The sequence below is a fragment of the Balaenoptera physalus genome (genome assembly GCF_965194825.1).
Source record: "Balaenoptera physalus genome assembly, chromosome: 1".
Classification (NCBI taxonomy): Eukaryota; Metazoa; Chordata; class Mammalia; order Artiodactyla; family Balaenopteridae; genus Balaenoptera; species Balaenoptera physalus.
The window spans coordinates 186631928-186658398 of NC_138882.1; the positions used below are offsets into that span (position 1 = coordinate 186631928).

Below are 26471 nucleotides of genomic sequence, written 5' to 3' on the forward strand. Positions count from 1 at the left end.
TAGCCGGGACATGGAAGCAACCTAAATGCCCATCAACAGACGAATGGATAAAGAAGATGTGGTACATATACACAATGGAATATTACTTAGTCATTAAAAAGAATGAAATAATGCCATTTGCACCAACATGGATGGACCTAGAGATTGTCATACTGAGTAAAGTAAGTCAGACAGAGAAAGAGAAGTATCATATGATATCACTTATATGTGGAATCTAAAAAAAATGATACAAATAAACTTATTTAAAAAGCAGAAAGAGACTCACAGACATAGAAAACAAACTTATGGTTACCAAAGGGGAAGGTGGGGGCAGGGGGAGGGATAAATTAGGAGTTTGTGATTAACATATACACACTACTATATATAAAATAGATAATCAACCAGGTCCTAATACATAGCACAGGGAACTCTACTCAATATTCTGTAATAACCTATATGGGAAAAGAATCTGAAAAAGAATGGATATAGGTATATGTAAAACTGAATCACTTTCCTGTTCACCTGACACGAATACACCATTGTAAATCAACTATTCTCCAATAAAAAATAAAAATTAAATTAAAAATTTAAAAAAACACAAAAAAGCAAAAAACAAGTACCACTATGGCAGGGTTTTAATTAATCTTTGAGTAGCTTTCAGTCTGAATTGTACTTTTTCAAATATTGCTTGAAAATATACATCCAGAGTAGGACTTTACATTTCATAATATTCAGAAAAGCTATTTAGAAAGTGCTATTGCTCCAAAATATGTTCCATAACTACACTTTTTCTCCATTGAAGTGCTATACTTACCTCCAGACTCAAAATCATTTGTCTCCATTCATCTGTGTATAATACACATTAAGTCCATTAAAGTCCATTCATTTAATGGCTTAATATTTGCCTTCTGTTTTCACGCATTTTATTTTTGTGGTCTTAGGCTGTGTACATTTTAAATTTTTCATCTTCTGAATGTTAACCAACAAGTCAAATAAGAGCCCACACACTTGCATCAAGAAAAAAAAAAGCAAAGAAGTAGTATGCTAACATTTTTTTTAATGCAAAATAAAAAGAGCAAAGAGTATATAGATATATATGTAATTGCCTGGATAGATAAAAAGATGATAGCTGGATAAAGAGAGAGAGAGAGGGAGTCTGTGTGTGTGTATCTTCCTGGAAAAATACACAAGAAACCGGGGAGTGGGAGGGGAGAGGATGCTGGATGATAAGAGTAGAAGGGAGGAAAAACATAAAGAAACTATAAATAAAAACAAACACAGAAGGCAGGAGACAAAGTTGAACAAACGACACTCAATGCAATCTATTCCACTTGTCCCTTTTTAAATTGTACTACATTTTATCTTCTAGACAGATTTGTTTCAGGAGTCCCATCAAGAAAATCTGAAAAACATTGAAACCCAACAATTTGACCATAAACTAGGCTACATAGACAAGAGCTGAGTTGTGGATAAGTCTGCCTGTCACTCTGCTAAGCACCTATTTTGTGCTTAAGATGGAAATGTCATACTCTCCCACTCGCAAAAGACAGTTTATGACCAATGCTTCACCATTTCCACTTTCAGTCTGCTGACATATTTGAAAGATTATAAATTATTGACTTAAAACACTAACATTCACAGCCATTCTCTTTAGTCATTTGTGAGGCCTGTCTTGACGAGAGAACTAGATTAACGGAACAAAGCCGAGGGCCACAATGTGCACTGAGAGTTGATGGGATGCCTCCTTCCCCAGGTGTCATCTTCTGAAATAAACTGGCTGAAGTTTGTAACCACCAAGTCGGGTGCTGAGCTGCCCTGGGACAGACAGGCCTGGGAGAGCCTTTGGGTCGGACCCGGGCACTGAGGCCTTTGGCCGGCGTGCTCTTCCCCTGTCCTGTTTCGCGCGTGGTGTGTCCACGTGCACACCTCTGGCCTCTCTGCCTGGGACTTTATACACCCTGGGCAGTTGGCCAGGGGCCTTGGTTTTGTTTGCAGAGTTGCCTAATCAGACATTGGTGTTAAGAAACAAAGTCAGGTTCCTGGAGCCCAAACAAAGGAGAAACAGAGGCCCTCTGGCCTCTTCTGAGCCCCAGTGGTCACAAGAAACACCATGAGGTGCTCCCAAAATTTCGCGGCCAAATAGACTTGAAGTAACCCTCCCTCAGGCTGACAGGGAGTCCTCAGCGGGGAAATTACGGGGCCAGGCCAACACACACTGGGATCCAGCTATGAGAAAACTGGTCACTCTTGCCCAGGCTGGCCCGGGCAAACTGGGGACGGGCTGCCCAAGTCACCTTCACACCCTCCTCCTCCCAGTTCCATCTGCTCCCCTGGCAACAAGGAGCCCATGGCCTTTTCTTCTGTGACAGCGTTGCTTGCCTTCTCGACTGTTCCTCATCCCTCTCGCGTCCAGATGTGTGTTCCCACAGAGCCCCCAAATGAAACAGATTCAGGACCCCTGCAAACCGAGGTTGAATATCTGATAGCAATCTGCCCTTTGTCCACCAAGAAACTCCCCAGGCGCCAAGGCCTTAACTCAGAGGTGTGAACCTTCATGGTAGCCCTTACGGTCACGGCTGGGGACCCAGGAGGGTCTGGGGCAGGGAGCCTTCCCATGCGACTGTGTCCAAACTCTGGTACCCACCGCTGCCCCAGCTGGTTCAGCTCCATCCAGCGCAGGGAAGGGCATCCGTGCCCTTTGGTACCACCTCCGGCCACCCCCGCCACAGTCCAGCACAGCCTCCATCTTGAGGGGCTTGCGAGTGTCCTGACCTGTTCCAAAGGGTGATGTCCATGGGAGGAGTCAGGTGGGGTCACAGTCTTGGGTCCCCGCTGGTATCTCTCAGACTAGACAGGGAGCAGGTGATGTGTTTGCCAAGAAGGATGACGGCCGCTCCTCAGCCTGGGTCAGGCACGGGCTCCATGAACCCGCTCTTCACATCAAGTCCCAGGCCTGCAGTCACCGAGGGCCTAGGATCGGGGCGCTTCCAAAGCAGTTTCTTTGTATTTCTGTGTGACAGCCAACACCGGATTGTTCTACCATCTACTCCTGTTCTGTCCCATGTGGCAGCTGCCAGCTATACCTGACTACTGAACTGTGCCTAGTCTGAACTGAGAAGCTGAGTATACAACACACAGTGGACGTATTTTTTGGGTAGGTTGATATTATAACATTTATTAAAATAATGCTATGGGTTAATAGAAACAACAAAGAACCAAAGAATTGAAATGCAAGCTATGTAAAATCCCAACTAAAACCCAAAATTGTCTAATGTACTCATTCATTAGCTAAATAAAGCCCAAGAAAGACAAGACACCCAATATAATAAAGTACTGCAAAACAACTGGCAAGTTTCAGTTATCAAAATTGCATTTTGTATCCATTGAAGATGTAGTGCACAATAAGAATGCAAAATATCACATTAATAATTGTGTCTAAAAATTCCATACCACATGGAATCTTACTATTTCATCATGTAGATTCTAGTAATTTCAGGACTATATTAAAAAATGCAAGCCATCATAATATATAGTATGTCATAGTTAAGAGTTAATTGCTAATGAAAATGCAAGGAATAACTTTGTTAAAATATAGGGAAGGGAAGAGAATGTTACTCATTGTTAGAATGGAAAAGATGTAATAATTTTAATGAATGAAATTTTCTTTTGAATTCATCACTTACTAGCTAAATCAATTTTCATTTGAGTATTTCTTAAAAATATTGTGTCTACTGAATGATAATATTTTGGACACTTGGGTTAAATACATCACTAATTCAATATACTTGGTTTTCAATTTCTTTTTCCTTTTTCTAAAATGCGACTCCTAGAAGAGTTTACATCTATGACTTGTCCTGTATTTCTATGGGATGGCGCTGGTCTACTTGGTAACCCTAAGAGCTATGGATCTCAGAATTGCCCTCCTGTATTGTTCCAAGGCAGAGTTGCCAAAAGGGAAGGTGCATGTGATTTGGGAGGTGAAGGTGAGCAGCAGCTCCTGTGCTTTCAAGGTTATTGTTAGGTTGAGGTGGTGAGAGACAGACATGGGGAGCTGGTGGGTTATGGCAACTCTCAGCCCTGATGGCCGGTCTTGCTGACCCACGCTGACCCCAGGCCCTCGGCTGCAAACCCTCAGAGGGCAGCCACCAAGAGCCAAGAACCTTCCAAAGACGTCTACCCCAGGCCCCTCCTTAGGCCTACGCCTCCTCCCACCCCTGTGTCGGCTCCGACTCCCAGTACACGACCTGATTCCCAAATAACCCTCAAGGTTCTGCTTCCCTGATTGCTACCCATCCCTCCGGAGGCAGTGAGGCCTCGTAGTCTGTTGGGAGTTAAAAAAAACCACAACACAAAACTGAGAACATAAAACATCTTGGCTAATGTATCAAAATGCAACTGGACACGTCTCAGAAACAAGAGGCCTGCTCCGCCCAGGCCTCTAAGATGCCGTGTCCTCCCATTGCACCCCCTCCCCTTTGCTGTCCCCCTTTTCACTGGCTATTCCTTCCCTGTCCACAAGCAGGCCCACCCCCCTGCTGTTTTTAAAGCACCTAAAAGGAAAAAAACACCCTCACTCTCTCTCTCCTACAGACAAATTTTAACGCAAGATCTACGTTCACTGCTTCACCTTTGGATCCTGTTTCAACATCCACCACTCCCAGAACTGCTGGGTGCAGGTCACCTATGGCCTAGTTTCCAAATCCATTGGCTTCTTTTCAGTCTTGCCCAACCTGACCTCAGAGCACAGCTGGACACCGTGGCCCAGTTTCTCCCTCTAGAACACTTGCTCTGCCATCTTCACCTCTTCACTGGCCTTCCCTGGCTCCTCCTTCTCTCCCGGTCCCTCCATCAGGTCTCCGCAGGGTTCTGACCTGAGTACACGTCTCTCCTCACTTTACGCCCTCTCGGAGCACTGTCATTTACTCCAAGGTTTATTTATTTATTTATTTATTTTAAAATTTATTTTTGGCTGCATTGGGTCTTTGTTGCTGTGCGCGGGCTTTCTCCAGTTGCAGTGAGCGGGGGCTACTCTTCGTTGTGGTGCGCAGGCTTCTCACTGTGGTGGCTTCTCTTGTTGCAGAGCAGGGGCTCTAGGTGTGCAGGCTTCAGTCGTTGTGGCACGCGAGCTCAGTAGTTGTGGCTCACGGGCTTAGTTGCTCTGCGGCATGTGGGATCTTCCTGGACCAGGACTCGAACCCGTGTCCCCTGCACTGGCAGGCGGATTCTTAACCACTGCGCCACCAGGGAAGTCCCACTCCAAAGTATATTTAAACTATCATTTCCAAAGGAATGACTCCCTAATCTCTATCTTTCCAACACTGCTCACTGGAGGTTCCATAGAGTTCCAAGTTCAATGTGTCCAAGATGAAACTCATCACCGGCCCATCCTCTTCCCAGTTTTCCATCTTCAAGTAGTGTAGTCAAGACCCTTCCTGTTACAAATGACTTACACAAGTAAATGAACCTTTGAACAGATTTAAGTAAAGCCCAGGGCCTCAAGTGATGTCATTAGGACTTGGTCTCTCTCCATTTTGCTTCACTCTGGGACAGGTCCTCCCCACACACTGGTTCCCGGCTGCTCCTGGCTTCCATGTTCAAGTCCAGTGGAAAGACAGCATCTCTTCCTGGTAACTTCTGCCCAAGTTCCTGGATTCCCTCTGATTGGACCATGTATCCATTCTAGAACCAATCCCTGTATCCAGGGATAGGATTGCACTGCTTGGTAATTGGATTACATACAGTCCACAGAGAGCCGACTCTGGTCAGGCAATAATGGTCCTTCCACCTCCCAGCACATACACACAGTCAATGTACTAGGTGGATTCTTTTTTCATGTCTCTTGTTTTCTCTCCATTTCCTTAGTTTAACCCCTTCTTATCTTCTCTTGCCTGGACAATTTGAATAGTTCCCTAAGGAGAACTTCTCCCTCTGGTCACTTCTGTTCCAACCTCCACACCACCAACTTGGTTATCTTTTTAAAGCTTGGATTCGATATCACCTTTTTGCTCAGCACCATTCAAGACTCATCCCTGTGGTTTTGTGTGTAATTTGTTCATGTCCTTGCTGAGTAGAAGTCCATCCTTTTTTATCCACTCACCTGTTGATGGACATTTGTTTCCAGGATTTGGCTATTATGATTAAACATTTGTGTACAAGTCTTTGTGTGGATGTGTTTCCATTTCTCTTGAGTAGAGACCTAGGAGTAGAACTGATGGGTCATATGGTGAGTGTACGTTTAACTCTGAGAAACTGCCAAGCTGTCGTCCAAACTAGTTTCACTATTTCACATTCCCACCAGCAATGTATGAGAATTCCATGTGCCCCACATCCTTGCCAATACGTGCTATCATCATATTTTTAAATTTTAATTATTCTACAGGTGTGTAGTGGTATTTTACTGTGGTTTTAATTTGCATTTCCTTGGGAGTGGGATAGTGCACATTTTTCGTGTGCTTTTTGGCCTTCTGTATATTTCTTTTGTGAAGTGTTTGTTGAGATGCTTGCTTATTTTCAATTGGGCTTCATGACTTATTGAATTAATTTGCTAAAAAATTGTTAAGAAATTTTGCATCTATGTCCATGAGGGATATTGGTCTTCGGTTTGCTTATAAAAATTCTGTTTGTTTTTGCTATCAGAGTAATGCTAACCTCATAAAATGATTTGGAAAGTGCTTTCTCCTCTATTTTCTGAAAGGATTTGTATAGGATTGATATTAATTTTTCCTTAAATGTTTGATGGGATTCACAAGTAAAGCCATCTAGGCCGGGAGTTTTCTTTGTGGGAAGGTTTTTAATTACAAATTTAGTTTCTTTAATAGATATAAGGCTATTCAGATTTTCTATTTCTTCTGTCAATTTTGGTAATATGTGCCTTTCAAAAAATGTGTCCATTTTATCTGAGTTGTCAGATTTAAAAGCAAAAAGTTGTTCATAATATCTCCTTGTTATCCTTTAAATGTCTGTAGGATCTGTAATGATGTCCCATATTTTTCACTGTGGACTATTTGGGGCAGGAGGTAGGGGGGGATAAAAAGAGCCAGATTCTAATCTTCCACAGTAGGAAATCAGTAGATAACACCTCTGATGGGAAGAAACCAAGAATAGGTGGTAAAAACATGGTATTTAGAAAAAATGGAGGTAAATACAAGAAGAAACTGGAAAAGGGATGAAAGTAGTTGCCTCTGTGGACAGGATCAGTGTGGGGTGGGGCATGGTGGGGCAAAGGATGGAAACAGTTCATTCTAAACTAGTACCAAGTTCAAGTTCAGGGTTCTTTCATTCTAGATCTTGCCTCTCATTTGCCTTTCTCTCCCCCAATTCAGGCTGGGCTGAAGATGAGCTCCTTGTTTCAATCCTTCAGCCAACTCCTCTTATTAGCATCATTAAGGGCCTTGGCTCAGTCTGGTTTCCCTGGGTGTCAGACCCAATTCCTATCCCATTTGCAGAGATGGCAGACCTGGACATCCCCGAAGGATCCTTACTTTGGGCCAGTGGTGTACCCGGTACACCCGGTATACAAACTTTGATTATTTTGGTAATAGGCCTATATAAAAATGTTTATTTAAATAATGGTCCAGTAACTTGTAGGTGAATTTTAATAAAATCAATACGCCTGCAAAAGGTACAATTTGAGCAACTAATAAATCATACGATTGATATCATGCTTGATTTTCTTTATGTTTCATTCGTGGACTAAAATTTGCACTTTCCAAACAAAAATATTACACTTCATAGTCTGCACTCTGTTGCACTGTTTAAAATTTTAACCACCAATAAAAACTCTAAGTGGTTACATAGAATGACAGAATTGGAGCAATTCAAGTTTTGCTTCATCTTTATAATCACTGTCTATTATCATTTACTTCAAATAAATTACTTAAATGCAGGGATATGTAGGAACACAGGGGCTGGAAACGTGAACTGTGCCCCAAGTAGGCTTGAACGATTCCAGAACAGTAGAACTTCGTCTCCAGATGAGGGTGTGAAGCTGAGTTTGTGTGTGTTGTGGGCCCACCGTATACCTGGGAGTTCTCAGAATTAATTTCCATGTAGAATACAAGCTTTTATTAAAGGATAAGTAATACAAATGTGCTAATTTGAAGCTTCCATATATATTACTAAAACTCAACAGAACTTAGACCCACTGAAGATGTTTAGGTGGAGGAGAACTTTATCACAGATCTTGTTTAGAATTGCCAAGTGCTTGATAATAAAAAGCACACTGGCTTTTAGTCTTAATTTCCTGATTGTTTTTTAATTGTCTGCAGGCAGCCAGGTAACCACTCCCACCCTTAGTATGTCACAGTCATGGGCCGACCATTCAATGGCCACTCTGTCACAGGGAAGGACACTCACTGTCTCTACTCGACCCGCTGTCCACACGTTACCCTCTCATCTTAGCTTCCGCTTCCAGAATCCCAACAAACCTTTTCTTACAGGCAGTGTCCTCCACACTGTTGAATCCAGCACACATCTTACTGGGCTTTTCAACATCATCCAAGCAGTTGACCATGTCCTCTTTCTGGAAACATTCTCTTCTACTTTTCCACCCACGTGTCCGTGCGCTCTTTCCCAGTCTCCTTTGCTGGCTCACACTCCTACCCGCACCCATTAAATGTTGGCGTCCCCAGGGTCTGATCCAGCCCCTCTTCTCCTCTGCTGTTCCACTCTCACTAGAATTGGATCGACTCCCATCACACCAAACACTGCTCACAGGTAAGCCACTCTCACGTTCTAAACTGCCTACTTCCCATCTCCGCTCAACAGGTCACTGACAAAGCAAATATGCCCATAACCTAAGACATTCATTTATTCATTTGACCTTCCACAAACATGTAACTGTCAGTAAATGGACCCCAGCCATAATATCCAGCTGTTGCTCCAATATTCCCCCATCTCGGTAACCACATCACTGGTCACCAGGTTACCTAAGCTGGAAACCCAGGAATGGCCCTTGATACCTCTTTCCCTCTCATCCTCTGCATTAAATCAATCCGTCTCATCTATTCTTCCTCGAAAACACATCCCAAGCCTCTGTACCTCTTTCCATCTCCACCGCCCGCTCCTGGTCCGAGCCACGATCGTTTCTTACCTGGACCACTGCAGCGGCCTTCCTCCCTTCACGTGTCCTACTCATTCTCCATTTTGCAGCCAGAGAGGTATTTTTGGAGATGCCAATCTTACGTGACATCCTCTGCTTAAAACCCTTCCCCCATGTGGTTTACAGAGTCCAACACGACCCGGCCCCGTCTCTCCAGCCTCATTTCATGGCACTGCAGCCAGCCTGGAGGTCCTGGCCCTCCATGTGCCGGGCAGCTCCTCACCTCCAGGATGTCACATGTCACATGTCACACGTGCACTGCTCTCTCCTCCTTGCCTCACTCGCTCTTCTCAGCCCTTCTGGGCTCACACTACCCACCTCCTCCCCAGTGAAGCCTTCCCTGCCCCACCCTGAGGTCCACTAGCCCAGGGAGGGCAGTGAGAGTGTCACCCTACTCATTGCCTATCCCTGGCACCCAGTCCTGAGACTGGCCCCCGGGTAGCTCACAGCAAGGGCTGGCAGTGCCTCCCTGTTGTTGGAGGGACAGAGGCTTAGTGACTCTGGCATCAGAATTACCTGTGTTGTCTGGGAACACACCTCGGGACGGGTGGTCTCTGTGGACAAACCATTAAACAGAATGGAGAATTGCCTTTCTGCAGGCTTGGCCCAACTCCCCAGAAGTCCCTGTGTAACCCTAAAGTGAAGCACCTCAGGAAAACATGCCCCAAAGGCCAGGCTTTTCCCCCTGAAGCTGCCCTGGGAGTCATGTCAGCACCTCCCCCGCTTCCCTCTTCTCCCCACACCACCCCCTGAAGGGCTCACTCACCCAGGGTTTCCAAGGATCAAATTGGCCTAGATCCACACACTTCCTCTGAGGCAAAATGTACCCATGACTTTTTTGTGCTTTTGAGTTAGACCAGAATAAGCATGAGGTGTGAAGTTTTATTACCCCCTGAGAACTGTTTACACCAGGCGTGTTGCTTGTTAAAGACCGTGGGGGGCACATGTCCGGGCTCATCTGAGAGCATGAAGTGGGTGGGCGCAGGGCCGGAGGCTCGGTAGGGCCATTGTTCCAGCATCAATTCTTTCTAAAGTCCCAACTGGATTACTTGGAGGCAGCTTAATTAAGCCTGCTGTGTTTTCTTCTTTCTCCTTTCTTCTAACTTTAAGTACTTACTGCTGTTCCAGCGGAATACAGAGAACTTGCTTCTCTGGCCACTCGGAAGATGTAGGTCAGAGCTCTCTTACCAAAAAATAAGTAAAATCATACAGGATTTGATTAATATAGTCCATAAACTTCTGTCTGAAAGTATGTATGTGTCTGTCTGTCCATCCATCCATGCATCCATCCATCCATCCCTCCCTCCCTCCCTCTATCCTATCTACCTACCTACTTACCTATCTTTCTTTACATGCCTCAGAGAATATACTTTTGTTTCATATGCTCATGGAACATTTATAAAAATTGATCAAGTAATTGGACCAAAAAAACACAACAGATTTTTTTAAATGTAGAAAACTTTAGGTTACATTTGCTGATTATAATCCAATAAAATTCAAAATAGCTAATTTAAGGAGGATACATTTTTTTTTAATATTTAGAAATTACAAACACATTCCTAGGTAGCTCTAAGATGAAAGAAGAAATCAAAAGTAAATTAAAAACTACACAGAAAGCAATTAAAGAACACTTAATACCAAAATCTATGTGATAAAGCTGTATTTAGAAAAAAATTTATAACCCTAAAATGTCATCATTGTTCAAGAAGATAGGTGAAAAAAACAAAACTAAACTAAACACCTGTCTTAGAAGGCAAGAAAAGAACAGTAAAGATAAATCAAAACAAGCCAGGTAGGAGAAACAAAAGATTAAAGGTACAATCAATAGAATAATAAAAACAAAGTAGCAAAGAGAAACCAATCCCAAACTGGTTCTCTGAAAAGTACAGTAACTTCCTCAAAAACTTAGTTATGAAAAAAAAAAGTAAAAATATGCAAGATTAAGAATGAGAAAAGAGAAATAACCAGATATAGGAAGTATTAAAATAATCTTTAGAGAATACAAACGTATGGCAACAAATTTAAAAAACCTAAGAGAACTGGATGATTTTTAAAAAACCAAGTATGCTACCAAAATTGACCTATGAAGCAGTGGGAAACTTGAATACTCCAATTAGCAGAGGGCATGGGGGTGGGAATGGGGGGTGGCGGGTGATGATTAAAAGGAACCACTGAAAAAGATTCTGGAACCGGATGGATTTGAGGCCTACTTTCATCTAACTTTTAAAAAGTAGAACTAGAAACTCCAAGTCTAAAGTCTTGCAAGTCACAGAAAATGGTGGAGAGTTCTCCTATGCATTTTATGAAGGCAGCATAATTTTAATTCTAAAATCTGAAGAGACTGTGAAATGAGAAAATTATAGATAGACCCCCTTTCACTCTAAAGATGAAAAGACTCAAAATACTAGCAAAAAGAACCAGGAAATGTATCAAAAGAATAACAGATTAACACATTATGACCAAATGGGGCTTATTCCAGGGACTAAGGGTGGTGTGATACCAGGAAATCTGTTAATATAATGTATTCCATTTTTAAAAAATTAAAGAAGAAACAATATGGTCATAACAATAGATGTTGAAAGGGTTTTGCTGTAATTCAACAGCCATTCCTAACCTAAATTCCTACAAACAAATGAAAAGATGGTCAGACTCACTGCTGGTAATTCACTAAAGCAAGAATGAGATGCGACTTGTCCCCATTAGACTGGTTGACATTTCTGGCGGGGGCACAGAGAGAGGGCACTCAGGTGGGCCTCAGCCCTCCACATCCCCACCAGCATTTCTGGGAAGTGATCTTGCGTGTACCCTCGGAGACAATTGGCTGCTGGGAATCTACTGCACAGAAATAAAACTAGTGCATAAGCACGTAAGTAGGAGGGTGTCTACTGTAGCGCTGGTGTTAGGGGGCGGGCGGGGTGGCGTGAGAATCAAGTGAATGCCCCTCAGTACAGGAATCGTTGAGCCCACACAGGACAGTCACACCATCAGCTGTGCTGCATTTAAGGGGACAGAGTTACACCAACCTGAAGGTAACACTGAGAAGGTGCAGAAAAGCACGATTCCAACGTTATGAAAACAAACGTTGGGAACGACATATGACTAATGTCTGTATATAATCACATGAACATAGTGAGAACACAGGCCATCCACGAGTCCACTGGTTTTGAGGTGGAGTTGGGAGGGATATGGGGGGGAAGCAATAGCTGCCCTCATATGCTGTAACATAGATATGAAATTATATTTTTGTTTCGCATTTGTATGCAAAAATTTTAAATCTGACGTTTAAAAGTTTCAACAGGATTATTCCGCAGCAAGTTCCCTTCTTCTTCCTTTGGTGTCCACAATTGCTTCAGGCACCTTCCCAGCCAGAGGGACGCAGCTTGGACCAGCACCTACTCCTCAGGACCTGGTCTCCATAGTGACCTGGTGTCCGAGTTCGGGGGAGGAGTGCTGTACGCCCTTTCTGTGCCTGGCGTGCTGGGACAGCTTGTCTTCAGATGCCGGCCCCCTGCTCCGGGAGCCCCTGCAATATTCTAGTTGTGCCCTCGTTTGGGGGAGTGAGCCTCCCCTCCCCTCCCCGACGGTGGACGGGGTATTTGAATGAGGGGGAGTGTTTCTTGATGAAATCCAATTCTTTGCCTATTCCACGCTGAACCCTGCAGCTGAATGTGGCTGGAGAAAACCACCACCAGGCTGCCTGGTCTCACTTTAAATCCCTGATCACCAACCTCAAATGGGCCCGTATGTTGCCTGGCAAACATCCCTTACCTCCCTGGTCTGTTCACTTTCCCTTTATCCTAAATGTTTTCTACCTCTCCCTTCTCTCCAAATTTCCATCCCCTCCTGCCCCGTCCTTACTCTCTGCTGATCTCCCTGGGAAAACAGAAGAAACCAAATGAGAATCTCCAGTAGTTTCGACCTCATCTGCCCATGTCCCCGGCCAGCCAGGCTCCCTTCTCCCCGTTATTATCGCCCCTTGTCTCTCGAAGCACCAGCCATCTCTCTCCACTTATGGCCAGATTATTCCAGAGAGTTGTCAATATTCATTTTCTCCAATCTCTCTTCATTTTTCTCTCGAATCTGTGTATCCAGCCTTCACCCTCCCCACTCCACTGAAACCACTCTTAGGAAGGTCTCCAGTGACCTCAATGTTGTAAATCCAGCGTTAACTGTTGGTCCTCATCCTACTTAATCAGCAGCCTTTGATAGTTCATCTCCCTCCTCTGTGGACCTTTCTGGACCCCACGCCCTCCTGGTTTCACACCCGACTCTGGAAGGCACTGCTCTGTCTCCTTTGCTGCTCCTCCCCACTTGCCTAAACTCTTAAACTTCAGGGACCCCCAGGACTCAGATCTTGGACATCTTTTCTTTGCTGCCCTCCCCGCACTGCCCCACTCCTTTGAGGATTTCATATTTCATCCAGGCTCCACGTGTCACTTGCGTGATGACTCCCAATCTTATGCCTTTGGCCCGGACTCATCCCTGGAACTCCAGACGCCAGTGCCCGGCTGCCTTCCTGACCTGTCCAGTAATACCAAGTAGGCACCTTGAACTTAACCAGTCCTGCTCCTCCTGAAGTCTCCTCCTCAGAAATGACAACTTCCATCCTGCCAGGGCCTGGACCAGTATCCTCAGAGTGGTGAGGTGAGCGCAGTCAACACGAAGCCCGGCCCTGGCTGACGGGAAGAGCTGCCAACTCTGGGAAGTTAAGCAAGGCCCGAGGTGCAGGGCTGGCCTGGGAACGCGCTTGCCCGGAGCGAGGGAAAGCCTGCGTGTGACTGCACGTGTTGTAACACGTTTGGCATTTGTCATTGGCGATGGTTCTACAATCTATGGGACAGCAAGAAACCAGAAGGAAACAACATGTTTGGAAGTCAACAGAGCATTTTATTCCACAGGAAGAAAAATAACGACTCTGATATGAGAAAACAGATTCAAGAGTCTCAACAGATTGGTGATTGTAAGAGTGTTCACACGGTGGAGACCCAGATACTTTATTTTCAGAATATTACCGAGCAGCTACTATGGTATTTTGAGGCACAGATGATGCTTAAAAACAAAGCGGCCCAGGAGCCTTCCAAACCCCGAGGTGCGTCTCCACCACGGTGAGGCACTCGGGCCGCTACGAGCCCATGTTTCTGTTTCCCAGTCAGCGGTGAGCAGGCCCAGGTGTGGGAAGCACACAACACCCAGCCTTTCTGGTGGGTGAGGAAAGCAGCTGTGGCCAGGCGGTGATGCGGCCAGCTGTGCTGGCTCAGGGCATCAAGGGGGCTTTGCTTTCTGCTTGCCCAAGTTCTCCTGATTCAACTTATTTTACTTTCCTCGGAGAGGAAATGGGTACTTGAGGCAGCAAGAAAATCGGCAGAAATTATCATAACAATGTCTCAGACATCGCTGGCTAAATACCAATTTAAAAGCCAGAGCCAGGGCCTGCTTCCTCCAAAGCTTTGGATTTTTTCCTGGCAAACCAGGAAACTATGTCCAAAGCCCCTGAAACCTTATCATCTACCAGGCCTGGCACGAGGGCTGCGAGGGCGGAGGGAGCCTGAGAAGCTCTTAGCTGGCACCCACCCCCCAACCCCGCCCCATCTGGTCTTTGGATCCCATTTTAACATCTGCCTCTTCCAAGGCGCAAACGTCAGAGGGGAGTTGTGCAGTAGGGAGATGAGCAACTATTGTATTTCGAGGGCTGATGAAATTTAGAAAGGAGCCGGGAGGAGGGCATCTCAACACCCCTCTGGAGTCTCCTGGAAGCACCATTCCACAGCGCAGCCCTCAACCAACTTCCCGTTGGCAGAGCTGCAGAGAACACCGGTCGCCGCTGGGCCCAAAGTTAGGCTTCCTTAGTAACACCAAGCTCCTCAATCCAACAGAACTCCCAAGTGACTTCATTCCAGAAAGTGACAGAAGGCTCACTGACACAAACCATCAACCCTCTGAGAGTCTCACCGTTAAGAGATCATGATCTCAGGCAGTGCGTTACTGATGACAAAAACCACAAGCCAAACTTGTGGGGTGCAGGGCGGGAGGCTGGTGAGGAAGACGAGAAGCCTGCAGGGAGCCGCACCTGGCGCATGGCTGTGGCCCAGCAGAACCAACCAACCGACGGACCAAAAACCCACCCTGACCCTTCAAAAACTGGGTGTCAGTTCTGCAGTCCATGAACCCAGAGTTCAGTGAATCAATCCTGGAGTTCAAGACGAGCCCTGATAACACTATTTTGCCAAAGCACTAAGCACTTGGGTTAAAGCTCTTTGAAAACACACACACACACACACACACACACACACACACACACACACACACACACACACTCCGAGTGGGGAGAGAAAGACAGATTAGCTTCATTTGTGTTTTGGAAGGATCTGGGTCATGAGTTATAAACACCAAAACCTTCCACGCATCCACTGATCCGATGGGTCCTTTTAGATCTCAGCTACATGTGACATGGTTGTAGAGACTGACTAGATTTATTAAAATAAAAACTAAAAAATCACAAGGCTAGTCATTCATTCTAGGCCTCCCCTCTCCCTACCTTGGTTATTCCTTACAGAAAAGAGAAACCACAGAAACAAGACCCAGGAAGGAGAGGGCACTCGGTCTAGGTCTTGCCACTGGTTGGAATTTAAAACCAAGGGCAAGAGATATTTTGGCCAAATCTTGGCCCCAAACTTACAAGAACAGCTTTTTAGCACTCAGATTTCATTCCCTTTTCTAAGACTCCCTCCTTTTCCCTTCTCATCCCAGGGCTGCCGTCACCGCGTCCCCAGGGCTGCGGGGCTGGGTGGCTGCCTGTATTTGTTAAGGCAAACAGAGTCCCAGGACCTCCTTTGCTGCTGCCCAGGAGAGGGAACACTCTCACTGTGGGTTTTTGATAAATTTGTGGATCTTTGATCTGTTAAACAGTCCTACGGGATTTTTTTCCCCTTCTAAGTTATCAGAGCCTACCAACGTTTCAAACTGGCCTCTGACAATAACCCAAGGAAACCTTATAATGCTGGCGTGTGTGTGTGTGCGCGGTAACAGAACACACCTCAAAGTTTTACCTCAAAGTCTGGCGAGACTAGTCAGGAGAGAGCCAGCGAGACAGGCAGATAAAAAATAACTTGTGACACTTTAAGAACTGTCTTTTAACTGGGGGGGAAATAAATAAAAGATGCGTCCGAGTCACTCCCCTAGGCCTCATCAAGGGCTGGCTCTGGGTCTAGACACTTCGGTTCGCGGCTCCAGCGGGACGAGCACAGGTTTCAAAGGCGTCGCTCTTGACGCACCTGCTCCCTCACCTCAGCCCACCTGACCGTGAATACTCTAGTTTCCCGAACTAAGGCATAACATTCTGCAGCTTCCAAGAATCCCTCTTCACGGACAGTACCCTGAATGAGACGTGTAGAATTAGTGCAAAAGAAGATCCAATATAATTTTATATTACTTTACAGTTAACAAACCTTAACACACATCACAGGCCCTGTTCAGAAATGCTCCTACGTATTTACAAACACACAGTTGTACATATATACATGTTAACAAAATACAGGGCAATCTAAAAATTAGATTGATCTCAGTTACACTTTCTTTGTTTTAAACATTATTCAACCAATGCCTCTTAAAAATTACCTCCCCATAATCTAAAGTAACCCCCTGCCCCACAAATTAATATGGTTCCATTTGTGCCCCCCCCTCATCAGTATTTACTCTCCCTCTTGACAGCATCCCCCAAACCTTATTCTGGTTTCCTCTAACCTAAGCCAAGCCCACGGGCCTCTCCCCTCCTGACTGGTCTGGGGTCTACGCCTGGGAGTGTCCCTCCGCAGCTGGGGCTTCTCAGGAATCCAGCTCCAACTGCTCTTGGTTTTCATTGAGCCTTAACATAAGTTGCTGTTCATAGTAAAGGCTCTTTGCATAGTTTATTTCTTGTGATAACTTGATAGCAAGGACCTCTGATTTCACGTGGACCTGAAGAAAAGGACAGAATGAGTAACCTGCCCCCAAGGTGGGAAGCCAAACAGAATCACGGGACACGGGCCATTGAAATCCACCCAGGCAGCAGCCCCCAGCCTGACTGCGGATCAGAACAGCATGGGTGTAGTTTTAAGAAACAGATTCCCAGGGCCCTACTCCTGGTTATGCCGATTCGAGGTCTGGGGTGGATCTCTGGAACCTGTATCTTGAACTTATTCCCCAGGTGACTGTGCAGTCGACCCATAATCACCCGACATTTGGGACTGCCTGTAACTGAGAACCAGTTTCAGCGCTGAGGTGTGAGGACCAGCTGAGGTGAGACTAAGCGGAGAACAAAGACTTGGGATTCACATCTAAAGTCTGGTGATGGTCAAAGCACACAAATGCCCTCGAGGCCTTTCTTATCAAGAAAGCTCACTTGCCTTGAAAGGGCGAAAGTGCAGCTGGGCAAAGCTCCCCACCTCCGAAAGGAACTTGTGGAAATACTCAGGCTTTTGGGTGTTAACTCAATTAATCCACCGGCCCTAACCTAAGCCAATGACCCCAGGGGAGCCTGCACAAGCCAAACCAAACCCAAGCGCATTCCTTGGCAGGGAGAAGGTCAAGGGAGAGAGGCCCAAAAAGGCTTGTTGCTGCTTCTCATCTGTGGAAACACTGAGATAAGCAGGGCCATTTTGAATGGCAAGTCATTCTCGAATGCAGGCTTGAAAACCCTAGCATTCCAGGTGAAAAATGGGCAGGGCTAACACCTGGTCTCATGAAAAGATCCCACGTTACAATATGGCTGGCGGTGGGTCCCTCACGCGTGCTTCTGCCGAGCCAACAAGAGCTCCTCCGAGCGGAGGCAGCAGAGTGGTCCAGGCTGCCAGCTCTGGAGCTGCACGGGCATGTGGGTTTGAACCCCAGCTCCCTCCGGTGTTGGCCGGATAACCTTGAGCGAGTCACCTGTCCTCACCAAGCCTCCTTACCAGTCACGTGGGGACAACAGCAGTACAACATTAAATAATCTATAAGTACTTAGAATCCAGCCTGACACATAGTAAGCCCTTAACGAATGCTGGTTATTAACAGGATCGGTGTTATTGAAAAGTCCTGCCATAACAATATCTTGTACCTTTTGGAGGTCAAGTGTAAAGTTTATTTACAGATATTCACTGAGCTTTTACCATGGGTAGGGGCCTATGCTAGATATTGCTTCCTTGTGCGGAAAAAAAAGTTAGTTTCCAATCATTCTAGAGGGGAAGCCATGAAGAAGCCAACGTGTGCTCTAACGCTTTCTTAGATTCAATGCGCCGAAGAGTCCCATCTTAGGAATAAAACACCCCCGAGCGTCATGTCAGCTGGTCCTCACGGCTGATTAGAGGCGGTAATCCTGCCCGTGCTGTATGGGTGGGAAACCGAGGCACAAGCTTCGAGCAACCCGCCTGGGAGAGGGCGTCGCCCCACCCCACACACGCTGAGCGCCTTCTGCCTGCGGGACTAAGAAGCAGGACCCCCGGGGCCTCACAACAGCCCAGCCCAAGCCTCACGCTGGGCAAACACTTTCCCCGCTGAGAAGCACCAGCAGGGCAGCGGCCGGCTGAGGAGACAGCGCAGGGGTGCACTCACCATCGGCTTCTGGTGGGAAGGGCCGGGGATGGACACCCCACTGCTCGTGTTCACGGCCTTCTTGGTCACCTGCACATACACCTTCCCGTGGTCTTTGGAGACGAGGCAGTGGTAGAGATCGTCGTACTTGACTTCCAGGAAAATGGCCTCCCGGTCTAGGTAGTCTCCGCTTTTCAGGAAGTAGACAGCCTTGGAGGAGATGAGCACACAGTAGCTGTCGATGTTCTCCACGGCTATGAAGCTGCAGAGAAAGAGGCGGAGTGAGAAGGGCGCGCAGAGCCTCGCCAGCTGCCCCTGGAGGCTGAGGCTGTAGGAGGGGGGCCCCGAGGCTCCGACCGTGAAGCCAGGCTCCCTCCCTTACTACGCCTTGGGCAGGGGGCTCACCCACTCTGAGCCTCCGGTCTCCTTGTGTGTAAATTAGGAATTAAAAAAAAGTGACACTGGCCTCTGAGGGCTGCCGTGAGGCCAGTGTGTAAAGCACAGAGCCCTTACACAGGGGGGCTCGATAAATACGACCAAGGGTATCAACGGGAGAAACAATTTCATGGCCTTTTTATAGCCTGAGGCTTAGAGAAAACTGTAGCAGTGCTTTGTTGGGCAGAAGAGAAGAAGGAAATACAATGCTTAGAAACGCTGACTGAAGCAGCAGCTGAGAAGGTTCACCGGGAAGGCGGGGTGGGGGAGGGGCAGCCACAGGGGCTGGAAGTCGTGGGCGGGGGTGGGGGGGTGGGGGTGGGGGTGGGGGTGGATATGGACGCGGGGAAGGCGGAACCGGATGGGGCACCAACCTAGGCGCCGCGAGAGGACAGCACGCCTTCCCCATGTGCGCACCTACGTCTACTTCCTTTTTGTCACAGTTTAGTAAGAGGTCACCTGGTCTCAGCTCAGCACCTCCAGGGCCGGGACTCACTGGTGAGACCACCACCGCGTTCTCAGAACTCAACTGTTAGAGAGTGCTTTTTTAGGTAAAGCTGGAATCTTGATTTCCATAAACTCTCAGTCATCACTTCTAGGGGCTTTAGGGCCACTCAGAAAAAAATCTCTTCTTCCCTGGAGCCCCAGATTTAAAGTGGAAATTTATGCGCGTCAAAGCTCTCAGCTCGGCTACTGAATGAAGAGCAGTGACCCTTGGAAACCGCCGTGACAGCTCTCCCAGGCCTGGCTGCCTCCGTCGCATCTTGTGACAGCCTTCCACAATGGGGTGGCCACGTCGGGGACAGCGCAGGGGAGCGGGTGATGGCAAGAATACTAAGAGCTGACGACAGGCTGGCTGTCAAGCCCCGGCCCCCTGGGACTTGATGTCCTGAGAGGAATTGCCACACCGCAGTTGCCTGGAGCCGCGGCTCCCCTGGAACGGCTCAGGGACCGGGTCCCAGGATGGCTTTGTTCCACGGTCGGCAGTCGCCAAACTCTGATGGGATGGAGCAGGCCTGCCTGCTGCTGGGCAGGCCGGTCCTCTCTCAGTCCCAAGCTGGCGCCGGGCCCCTGCTCACCTCTGGGCTTAGAGAGCCCCCCATTCTGAACACGCCTTGTCTCTCAGCCCAAGGATTCACGAGTTCTCTCTGAAGCTTCCCGAGAAACACGCCCACCCTGCGCCCACTTCTGAAGGCTTCCTCGCTTACCGTCAAGAGCACTGCCAAGCAACTACTTGCTCTCATTTTGTTTCCCGGACAGGTATTTGACTCTCTGACTAAGCTGATGTAAGAGTGGGGTCCACACCCTACGCCCCCCGTGTCTCCCTGGGCACCCACCACTGAGTCGGCCACCCCCTCAGTACTCAGTGAAAATACGCCTGGTTCCAGCTGCCATTTTAATTACAGCCTCATATGACAAAAATTGGGGTTTATTGTTCTATTCTAACTGGTTGGCAATGCCAAGAATGTAGACTTGTAAAGTCTCAATGCCAAAATTAGAAATACCCAGCAGCTTTTGGTGTTCAGGCCACTTAGCACGGAATTTCCCGTATCCCGGGCTCTGACAGTATCCAGGGGGCAGCAGTATCATTTAAAGAAACCAACTGAAATCTAAAATAGCTGGTCCAGGGGAAGAAAAGGTGACAGAAAGAGACAGAGAGACAGAGAGAGATGAAAAAAGCTTCCTGACAAAGAGAGGAAGGATCACAGGACCAGCTAGAACTTGCTGGAAAACTAGCTTAAAAACTGAAAATGGCCTAGGACTTGTGAGCACAGGTGGGCCGGGCACACGGCCACTGAGGCTGTAATGGGTTCTCAAAGGAGATCCCCGAAGTTGGCCACCGCAATTAGGGTGAGAGCAGCACGTGCATTAAAAATCCAGTAGAGATTGTTACCTTTCCTCTGGTCCAGCACAAGATGGGGTACTTCTATCCCATCACCCGTGCCTCCACTCTCACCCTGTTTAGTACCCACTGTCTGATATTTACGCACAGCCTCTAAAAGGGCCAAGGCCTCTCCGTCTGGGCAGCTACTCTTACACCCGGGCCGACTGGCTGACATTATTAGTGCCCTTTCCAAACTGGACTTCTTTAAAACAGACTCCCTTTCAAGAGGGCACAGACGGTGCAAAGTCCTCCATCAGGCCAGAACAACTTCTGCTCTGGGTGGAAGGAAGGAGGAAGGGTGGCTCTGAGCTGGGACGCTCTAGTGGAAGTTGCTCCACACAGTGGGGGAAGCGCAGGCCAAGCGGGCAGGGAGACCCACCAGGCTGGGCCAGCTGCTGTCTCTGCGGCTCAGTTGCTTCATCTGATAGAGATCATACTACCTGCCATCACAAAGTCACTAAATCCATGGGCAAAAAATTCATGGCCGGGCTTCCCTGGTGGCGCAGTGGTTAAGAATCCGCCTGCCAATGCAGGGGACACGGGTTCGAGCCCTGGCCCGGGAAGATCCCACATGCCACGGAGCAACGAAGCCCGTGTGCCACAACTGCTGAGCCTGCGCTCTAGAGCCCACGAGCCACAACTACTGAAGCCCACGTGCCATAACTACTGAAGCCCTCGCGCCTAGAGCCCGAGCTCCACAACGAGAGAGGCTACCGCGGTGAGAGGCCTGCGCACCGCAACGAAGAGTAGCCCCCGCTCACCGCAACTAGAGAAAGCCCGCGTGCAGCAACGAAGACCCAACACAGCCAAAAATAAATAATAAATAAATAAATTAAAAAAAAAAAAAGGAATTCACGTCCATTACAGAAACGTGAGGGGAGAGGAGCAGTTTGTAAATGTGCACAGATCTCTATTCTGTGAGCCCAGGGGCCCTATTCGTACCCTGAAGCTAATACAGACAGTAATTTTTGGACATTTACATGAAATGTTCTAGTCTTTTCAAGTCAAAAGCAGCCAAGGGTCTAAGTGAAAGGAGGGGAAAGGGAGACAGCGGGGCCTCAGCTGGAGTGCCGGGGTCCCGGACCACCCAGACCAGGGTCTGAGCAAGAACCCAGACACTGACTTAGCCAACAGCGTCTCTCTCTCCATTCTCCTCCTGATGCTCCCCTGGAACTCCCACAACCAGTGACCAAGGCTTTGGGTTCCATCATTACAGCATACATTTTTAAAAAAACAAAATCTGGAAACCACAACAAAGAATAATTAAAACTGAGCTCCAGATTACGGGTCCCCTCCTGTAATGGAGACCAACCCCAAACTTGTCACTGAGAGAGAGGAACCAAAACCCAGGGGGACAAGAGAAGCCGAGCCAATGAGTGCACTCAGCGCTTCTCTGCCCATCTGCCCCCGCCTCTGTCCCTTCGTCGTCAAAGCCCGGTGTCCCCGTCCCTGCCTGGCCATCCCCTGCAAAGGCCTGTGCTCCACAGCCTTTCATTTGCGTCACTTGAGAGGCTCAGGGTTTCGTCCAGAGTGGCAGCGGCTATGGCCTCACACGAGCTGAGTCTAGACACAGGGCTCTCCACTCTTCATCCCCCGTACCCCCCTCGCTTCACGCAGGGCTGCTCTTGGCTCATGAATGAGTGACCACTGCAAACCCTCGTGGGATGACATGGGGAGGAAAGCCATGTGGTCTCAGGTCGATCCTGAGTGTGTCCTTCTACCCTCTGACCTATTATTAATTCGGAGGAAGAATGAAAAAATGTGGCCAGAGACACACAGCCTCTGGATAAGCTGTACCCTTCAAATATGAAGAAACAGAGAAGCTGCCCAGTGCTCTGTAGACACGGTGAATGATTCTATAAAAAAAACAGGTGGAGACTCCCCTGGTGGCACAGTGGCTGAGAATCCGCCTGCCAATGCAGGGGACACGGGTTCGAGCCCTGGTCCAGGAAGGTCCCACATGTCGCGTGCGCCACAACTGGTGAGCCTGTGCTCCGGAGCCCACGTGCCACAAAACAAAAAACAGGATTTTTAGACATTAGTTAAAAGTTTCACTTATAACTCTCCTTTAAGGAGAGAAAGAGGACATTCTGACCTTGGGATCAACTTCAGAAAGTTTCTTCTGAGAGGAAGGAAAGCTGTGGCACGTGGCTTACACCATTCTCCAAGACGACAGGTTCTAACAGTGGGTGAACCTGGCCAAGGTTCAATGCCGCAGAAGTAGCACCCACTACGACAAACAATATCTCAAACCATGATACCACAGGGTATGCTCATCAACACCAATGGCATTACCAACAATAGCTTCAACCCTCTCGCTCTGTGGCAGGTAGAAATGTTGTCTCCAAGCCCCACGGCTGATGCGCCATTGGAACCAGCCAATCTTAGGTGCCAACTGGCTCTGTCACCAGCCGCATGGCTTGGCTCACAGTTTCTTGCCGTCATGTGTAGAGGAGGATCATCATATCTCCTCTTAGGGCCACTGTGATGATTAGAACTGATCTACATGCCCAACTAATGGTGGCTATTGTTATTTCTTTCTTTTGCTGAGAACAGATGCTAAGTTATCCTAATCCTGTGGGGAAGGTCCCCTTGCAAGTCTACTACAGATCCTTGCTTCAGCAGGTTGGGAAAATGAGTGACCCTCTAAGAGACCACAAGGAAACAGGCTCAGGACCAATTATTGCTCCTTAGGGAGAGAGAAATCTGCCAATTGTTTCAATTACCCTTTTCAATTGATTTCTTTCTTTTTCTCCCACTCTTTTTTTTTGCTTTATTAACTCTATTTATATAGGTTTATTTTGCTCACTTTGCAGGCATTTCAAAATCAGAAGAGTTCAGAGCTGTCTTACTCCAGGAGTGCTCCTAGAACAGGCTCCTGCCCCGCACGTGTCACTGCCCAAGTCCAGGTGTGACCGCACACCTGTGTCTGAGCCTGGGGTCTTGCAGAGCATCTCGGCGCACACGTCCCACGGGTCCTCACACTCAGCGCGGCCTCTCGAATCCTCTCCTCCTCCGGCACCGCCCCTCGCAGTGGACGGCATCTCCATCCAACCGACCAGGCAAGCAGCCCTTGAGTCCCTCTCAGCCCCGCTCCTCGCTCAGTTTCTAAACGTGGTCAGTCTACTGACTGTACTGACGGCTGCCTCCCTGTCCCCTCTCCCCCTCTTCTCTGCCAGTCTGCACTCACCTGGATCACTCCCAGGGCCTCCTAAGTGCTTTCCTGCCCCCAGACTCTCCAACTCTCATCCCTTTCTCTGTTGCTGTCCAGGTTACATTTTTAACGTCATTTTGAGTGAGATTCTCTTCAAAATCTCACCACTGCCTACAGGAAGCCGTTACGGCTCTCAGAATCTGTATGGACACCAAGGGGGGAAGGGGGGAGGATTTTTAAAAAAAGCTCTCAGCATCTGGCCTTGTAACCCACCTTTCCAGCTTTCCAACCTCCGCTCCTTCCCTCCCACACGTGTGCTGCCACCACACCCAGCTAACTGGAGTCCCCCCAGAAATGCTGCTAACTCTCCTGCCTCTGAGCCTTTGCCCGGCACTCATGCCTTTCTCTCTTCTCGGCCCATTTCTCCTTGTGCTGCAGGACCAGATCAACTGCCAACAGCCTTCCCTGGCTTTCTAGGCACAAATTAATCACTTGCCCTTGTGGTCCCATAACACATGGCCCATACTTGTATTTTAAAAGCAATCACATGTTTATAGATAGTTGGTAATAGTGTCTGCTTCCCCTGCTAGACTGTGAACTTGTCCTGGGACATAGTAGGATGCAATAAATTCATGTGTTATGTAGTCTCAGAAAATAACAATGAATTTACGTTGTAGGGTCCAATGGAATTTGCCAGTGCACAACTTTGGATGTTGCATGTATTTTACCCAGTGGTAAAGATAAAGAATTCTCTCAGAAGTCCTGATTTAACTTGTTAAAGATTTAGCAAGCTACTAACTTCCCCTTCCTTCCTCCCTTCCTCCCTCCCTCCGTGCCTTGCTTTCTATTGAAGTAGAGTCGATTTACAACGTTGTGTTAGTTTCAGGTGTACAGCAAAGACAAGCCATTAACTTTTATCAGAGTAGCTGGATAATCCGCCAGATGAAAGTTTTAATTTAGTGGCATATCAAAGAATATCCAATTTCCTAAGTGTCAAAGGTTATTGGTAGATTATTTCCTGGTTTAGAAAACGGAAGCCAATGAATTCTATCCCACTTTTCAAAAGGTCTGATCTTTTGTTTTTGTTTTGAGACTGCATATATTACTATAAGGTTTTTATTTACAATTATATGCTATTAGAATCAACACTATAACCTGTGCTCAAAATAAAAAATTCTGATTTCTATCTCTATCTGCAATTTCTCAAGAAGGATAGACAGGATACAAAATATATAAACAGTATGTTTACAAAGGGGTCAAGAAAGGAGAAATTTTACTCTTGATTTTCTTTCTTTCTGTACTCTTTGAATTTGCTAACTATGTACGTGAGTTTATTTCATCAAAAAGAGAAAAGACTAACCTGGCTGGTGGGTTTATAGGCTATTTTGGTTTACTTTTTATACTTTTTTTTGTATTAAAAAAAGATCTCAGTAAAGAAAAAGAAGAGGAGGAGCATACTCAAACAGATGGAAATGAGCACACAACCCAAACGGACCAGGGAGCTGCCTGGCTCGGCTGAGATCAAGTGACCCGGGGATCCAGTGACAGCCTCCAAGACACTGACTAGACTCAAGCGGCCTCCTGTGGGTGACTTTCAGGTGTCCCCAGAAGGCAAGCACCACCTTCAAAGTCTTGCACGGGAACCACTTCCCAGGTCCTGCTGCCCCTGAAGGGTTCTTAGTTGCTGCTGTTCATTCCTTTTCCTTTCATCTGTAAATATACCAGCATATTTCTCTAAAGGATAAGGACTCTTTTTGTTATTAGCACAGTCACAATACTAAAAAATAATGAATAATAATAATTTAAGGAGCTCTTAATATTCTGGGATCATGGACCCCCACGTCGGCATTCTGGGGAGGCCCATAATCCCCTTCTAAGAATGCTAATTTTAAATGCATAAAATAAAATGCTTAGGATTACAAAGGAAGTCAATTATATTTAAATATATCTATCGAAACATTAAAATTGGGATAGAGAACTGAAAGTTTCTTTTTTAAAGCATAAAATATCTAAAAAAAAGAAAATCTCACAAATACTATTTCCTAAAACTACATTTTAAAAATATAATCTAATTGTCAAATAAACTCCAGAAAACAGTATGTTTGGGCAGCGACTTAGGTCATGTGCATTGCTTGTAAGCACCTTTTTGGAAAAGGTAAAGAGCCACCCTAGTGCTTACATTGCTAGTATGTAACTTGGTCTGTGATGGTGTATTGGAAATAAAATAGGTACTTCTTTCTTTCTTTCTTTCTTTTTTTTTTTTAATGAGGATGAGGTTTCTGGCTACAGACTAGACACTAGTTACAGAGAAAAATTAATTCAATAAATAGAACAAATTTCACTTTAACATCATCTTAACCCAGGATCCGATT

The 26471-nt window shown here is 46.8% G+C and overlaps 1 protein-coding gene across 7 annotated transcripts in view; it reads right to left on the reverse strand.

Moving 5' to 3' along the window:
• Positions 1–13945: 13945 nt before the first annotated feature.
• VPS13D (vacuolar protein sorting 13 homolog D) overlaps positions 13946–26471 on the reverse strand; it is a 253994-nt gene continuing 241468 nt past the window's right edge. For 6 of the 7 annotated variants that reach the window (XM_082416950.1, XM_082416945.1, XM_082416952.1 and 3 more), the window contains 2 exons: positions 18647–18887; positions 13946–17032 (listed from right to left, as the gene is read on the reverse strand). In XM_082416950.1, coding sequence (XP_082273076.1) covers positions 16901–17032; positions 18647–18887 — 373 coding nt within the window. In that variant the 3' untranslated portion in view covers positions 13946–16900. Of the gene's footprint in view, positions 17033–18646; positions 18888–26471 lie in introns of those variants that run through there. The other variant, XM_082416953.1, reaches the window with a different exon arrangement.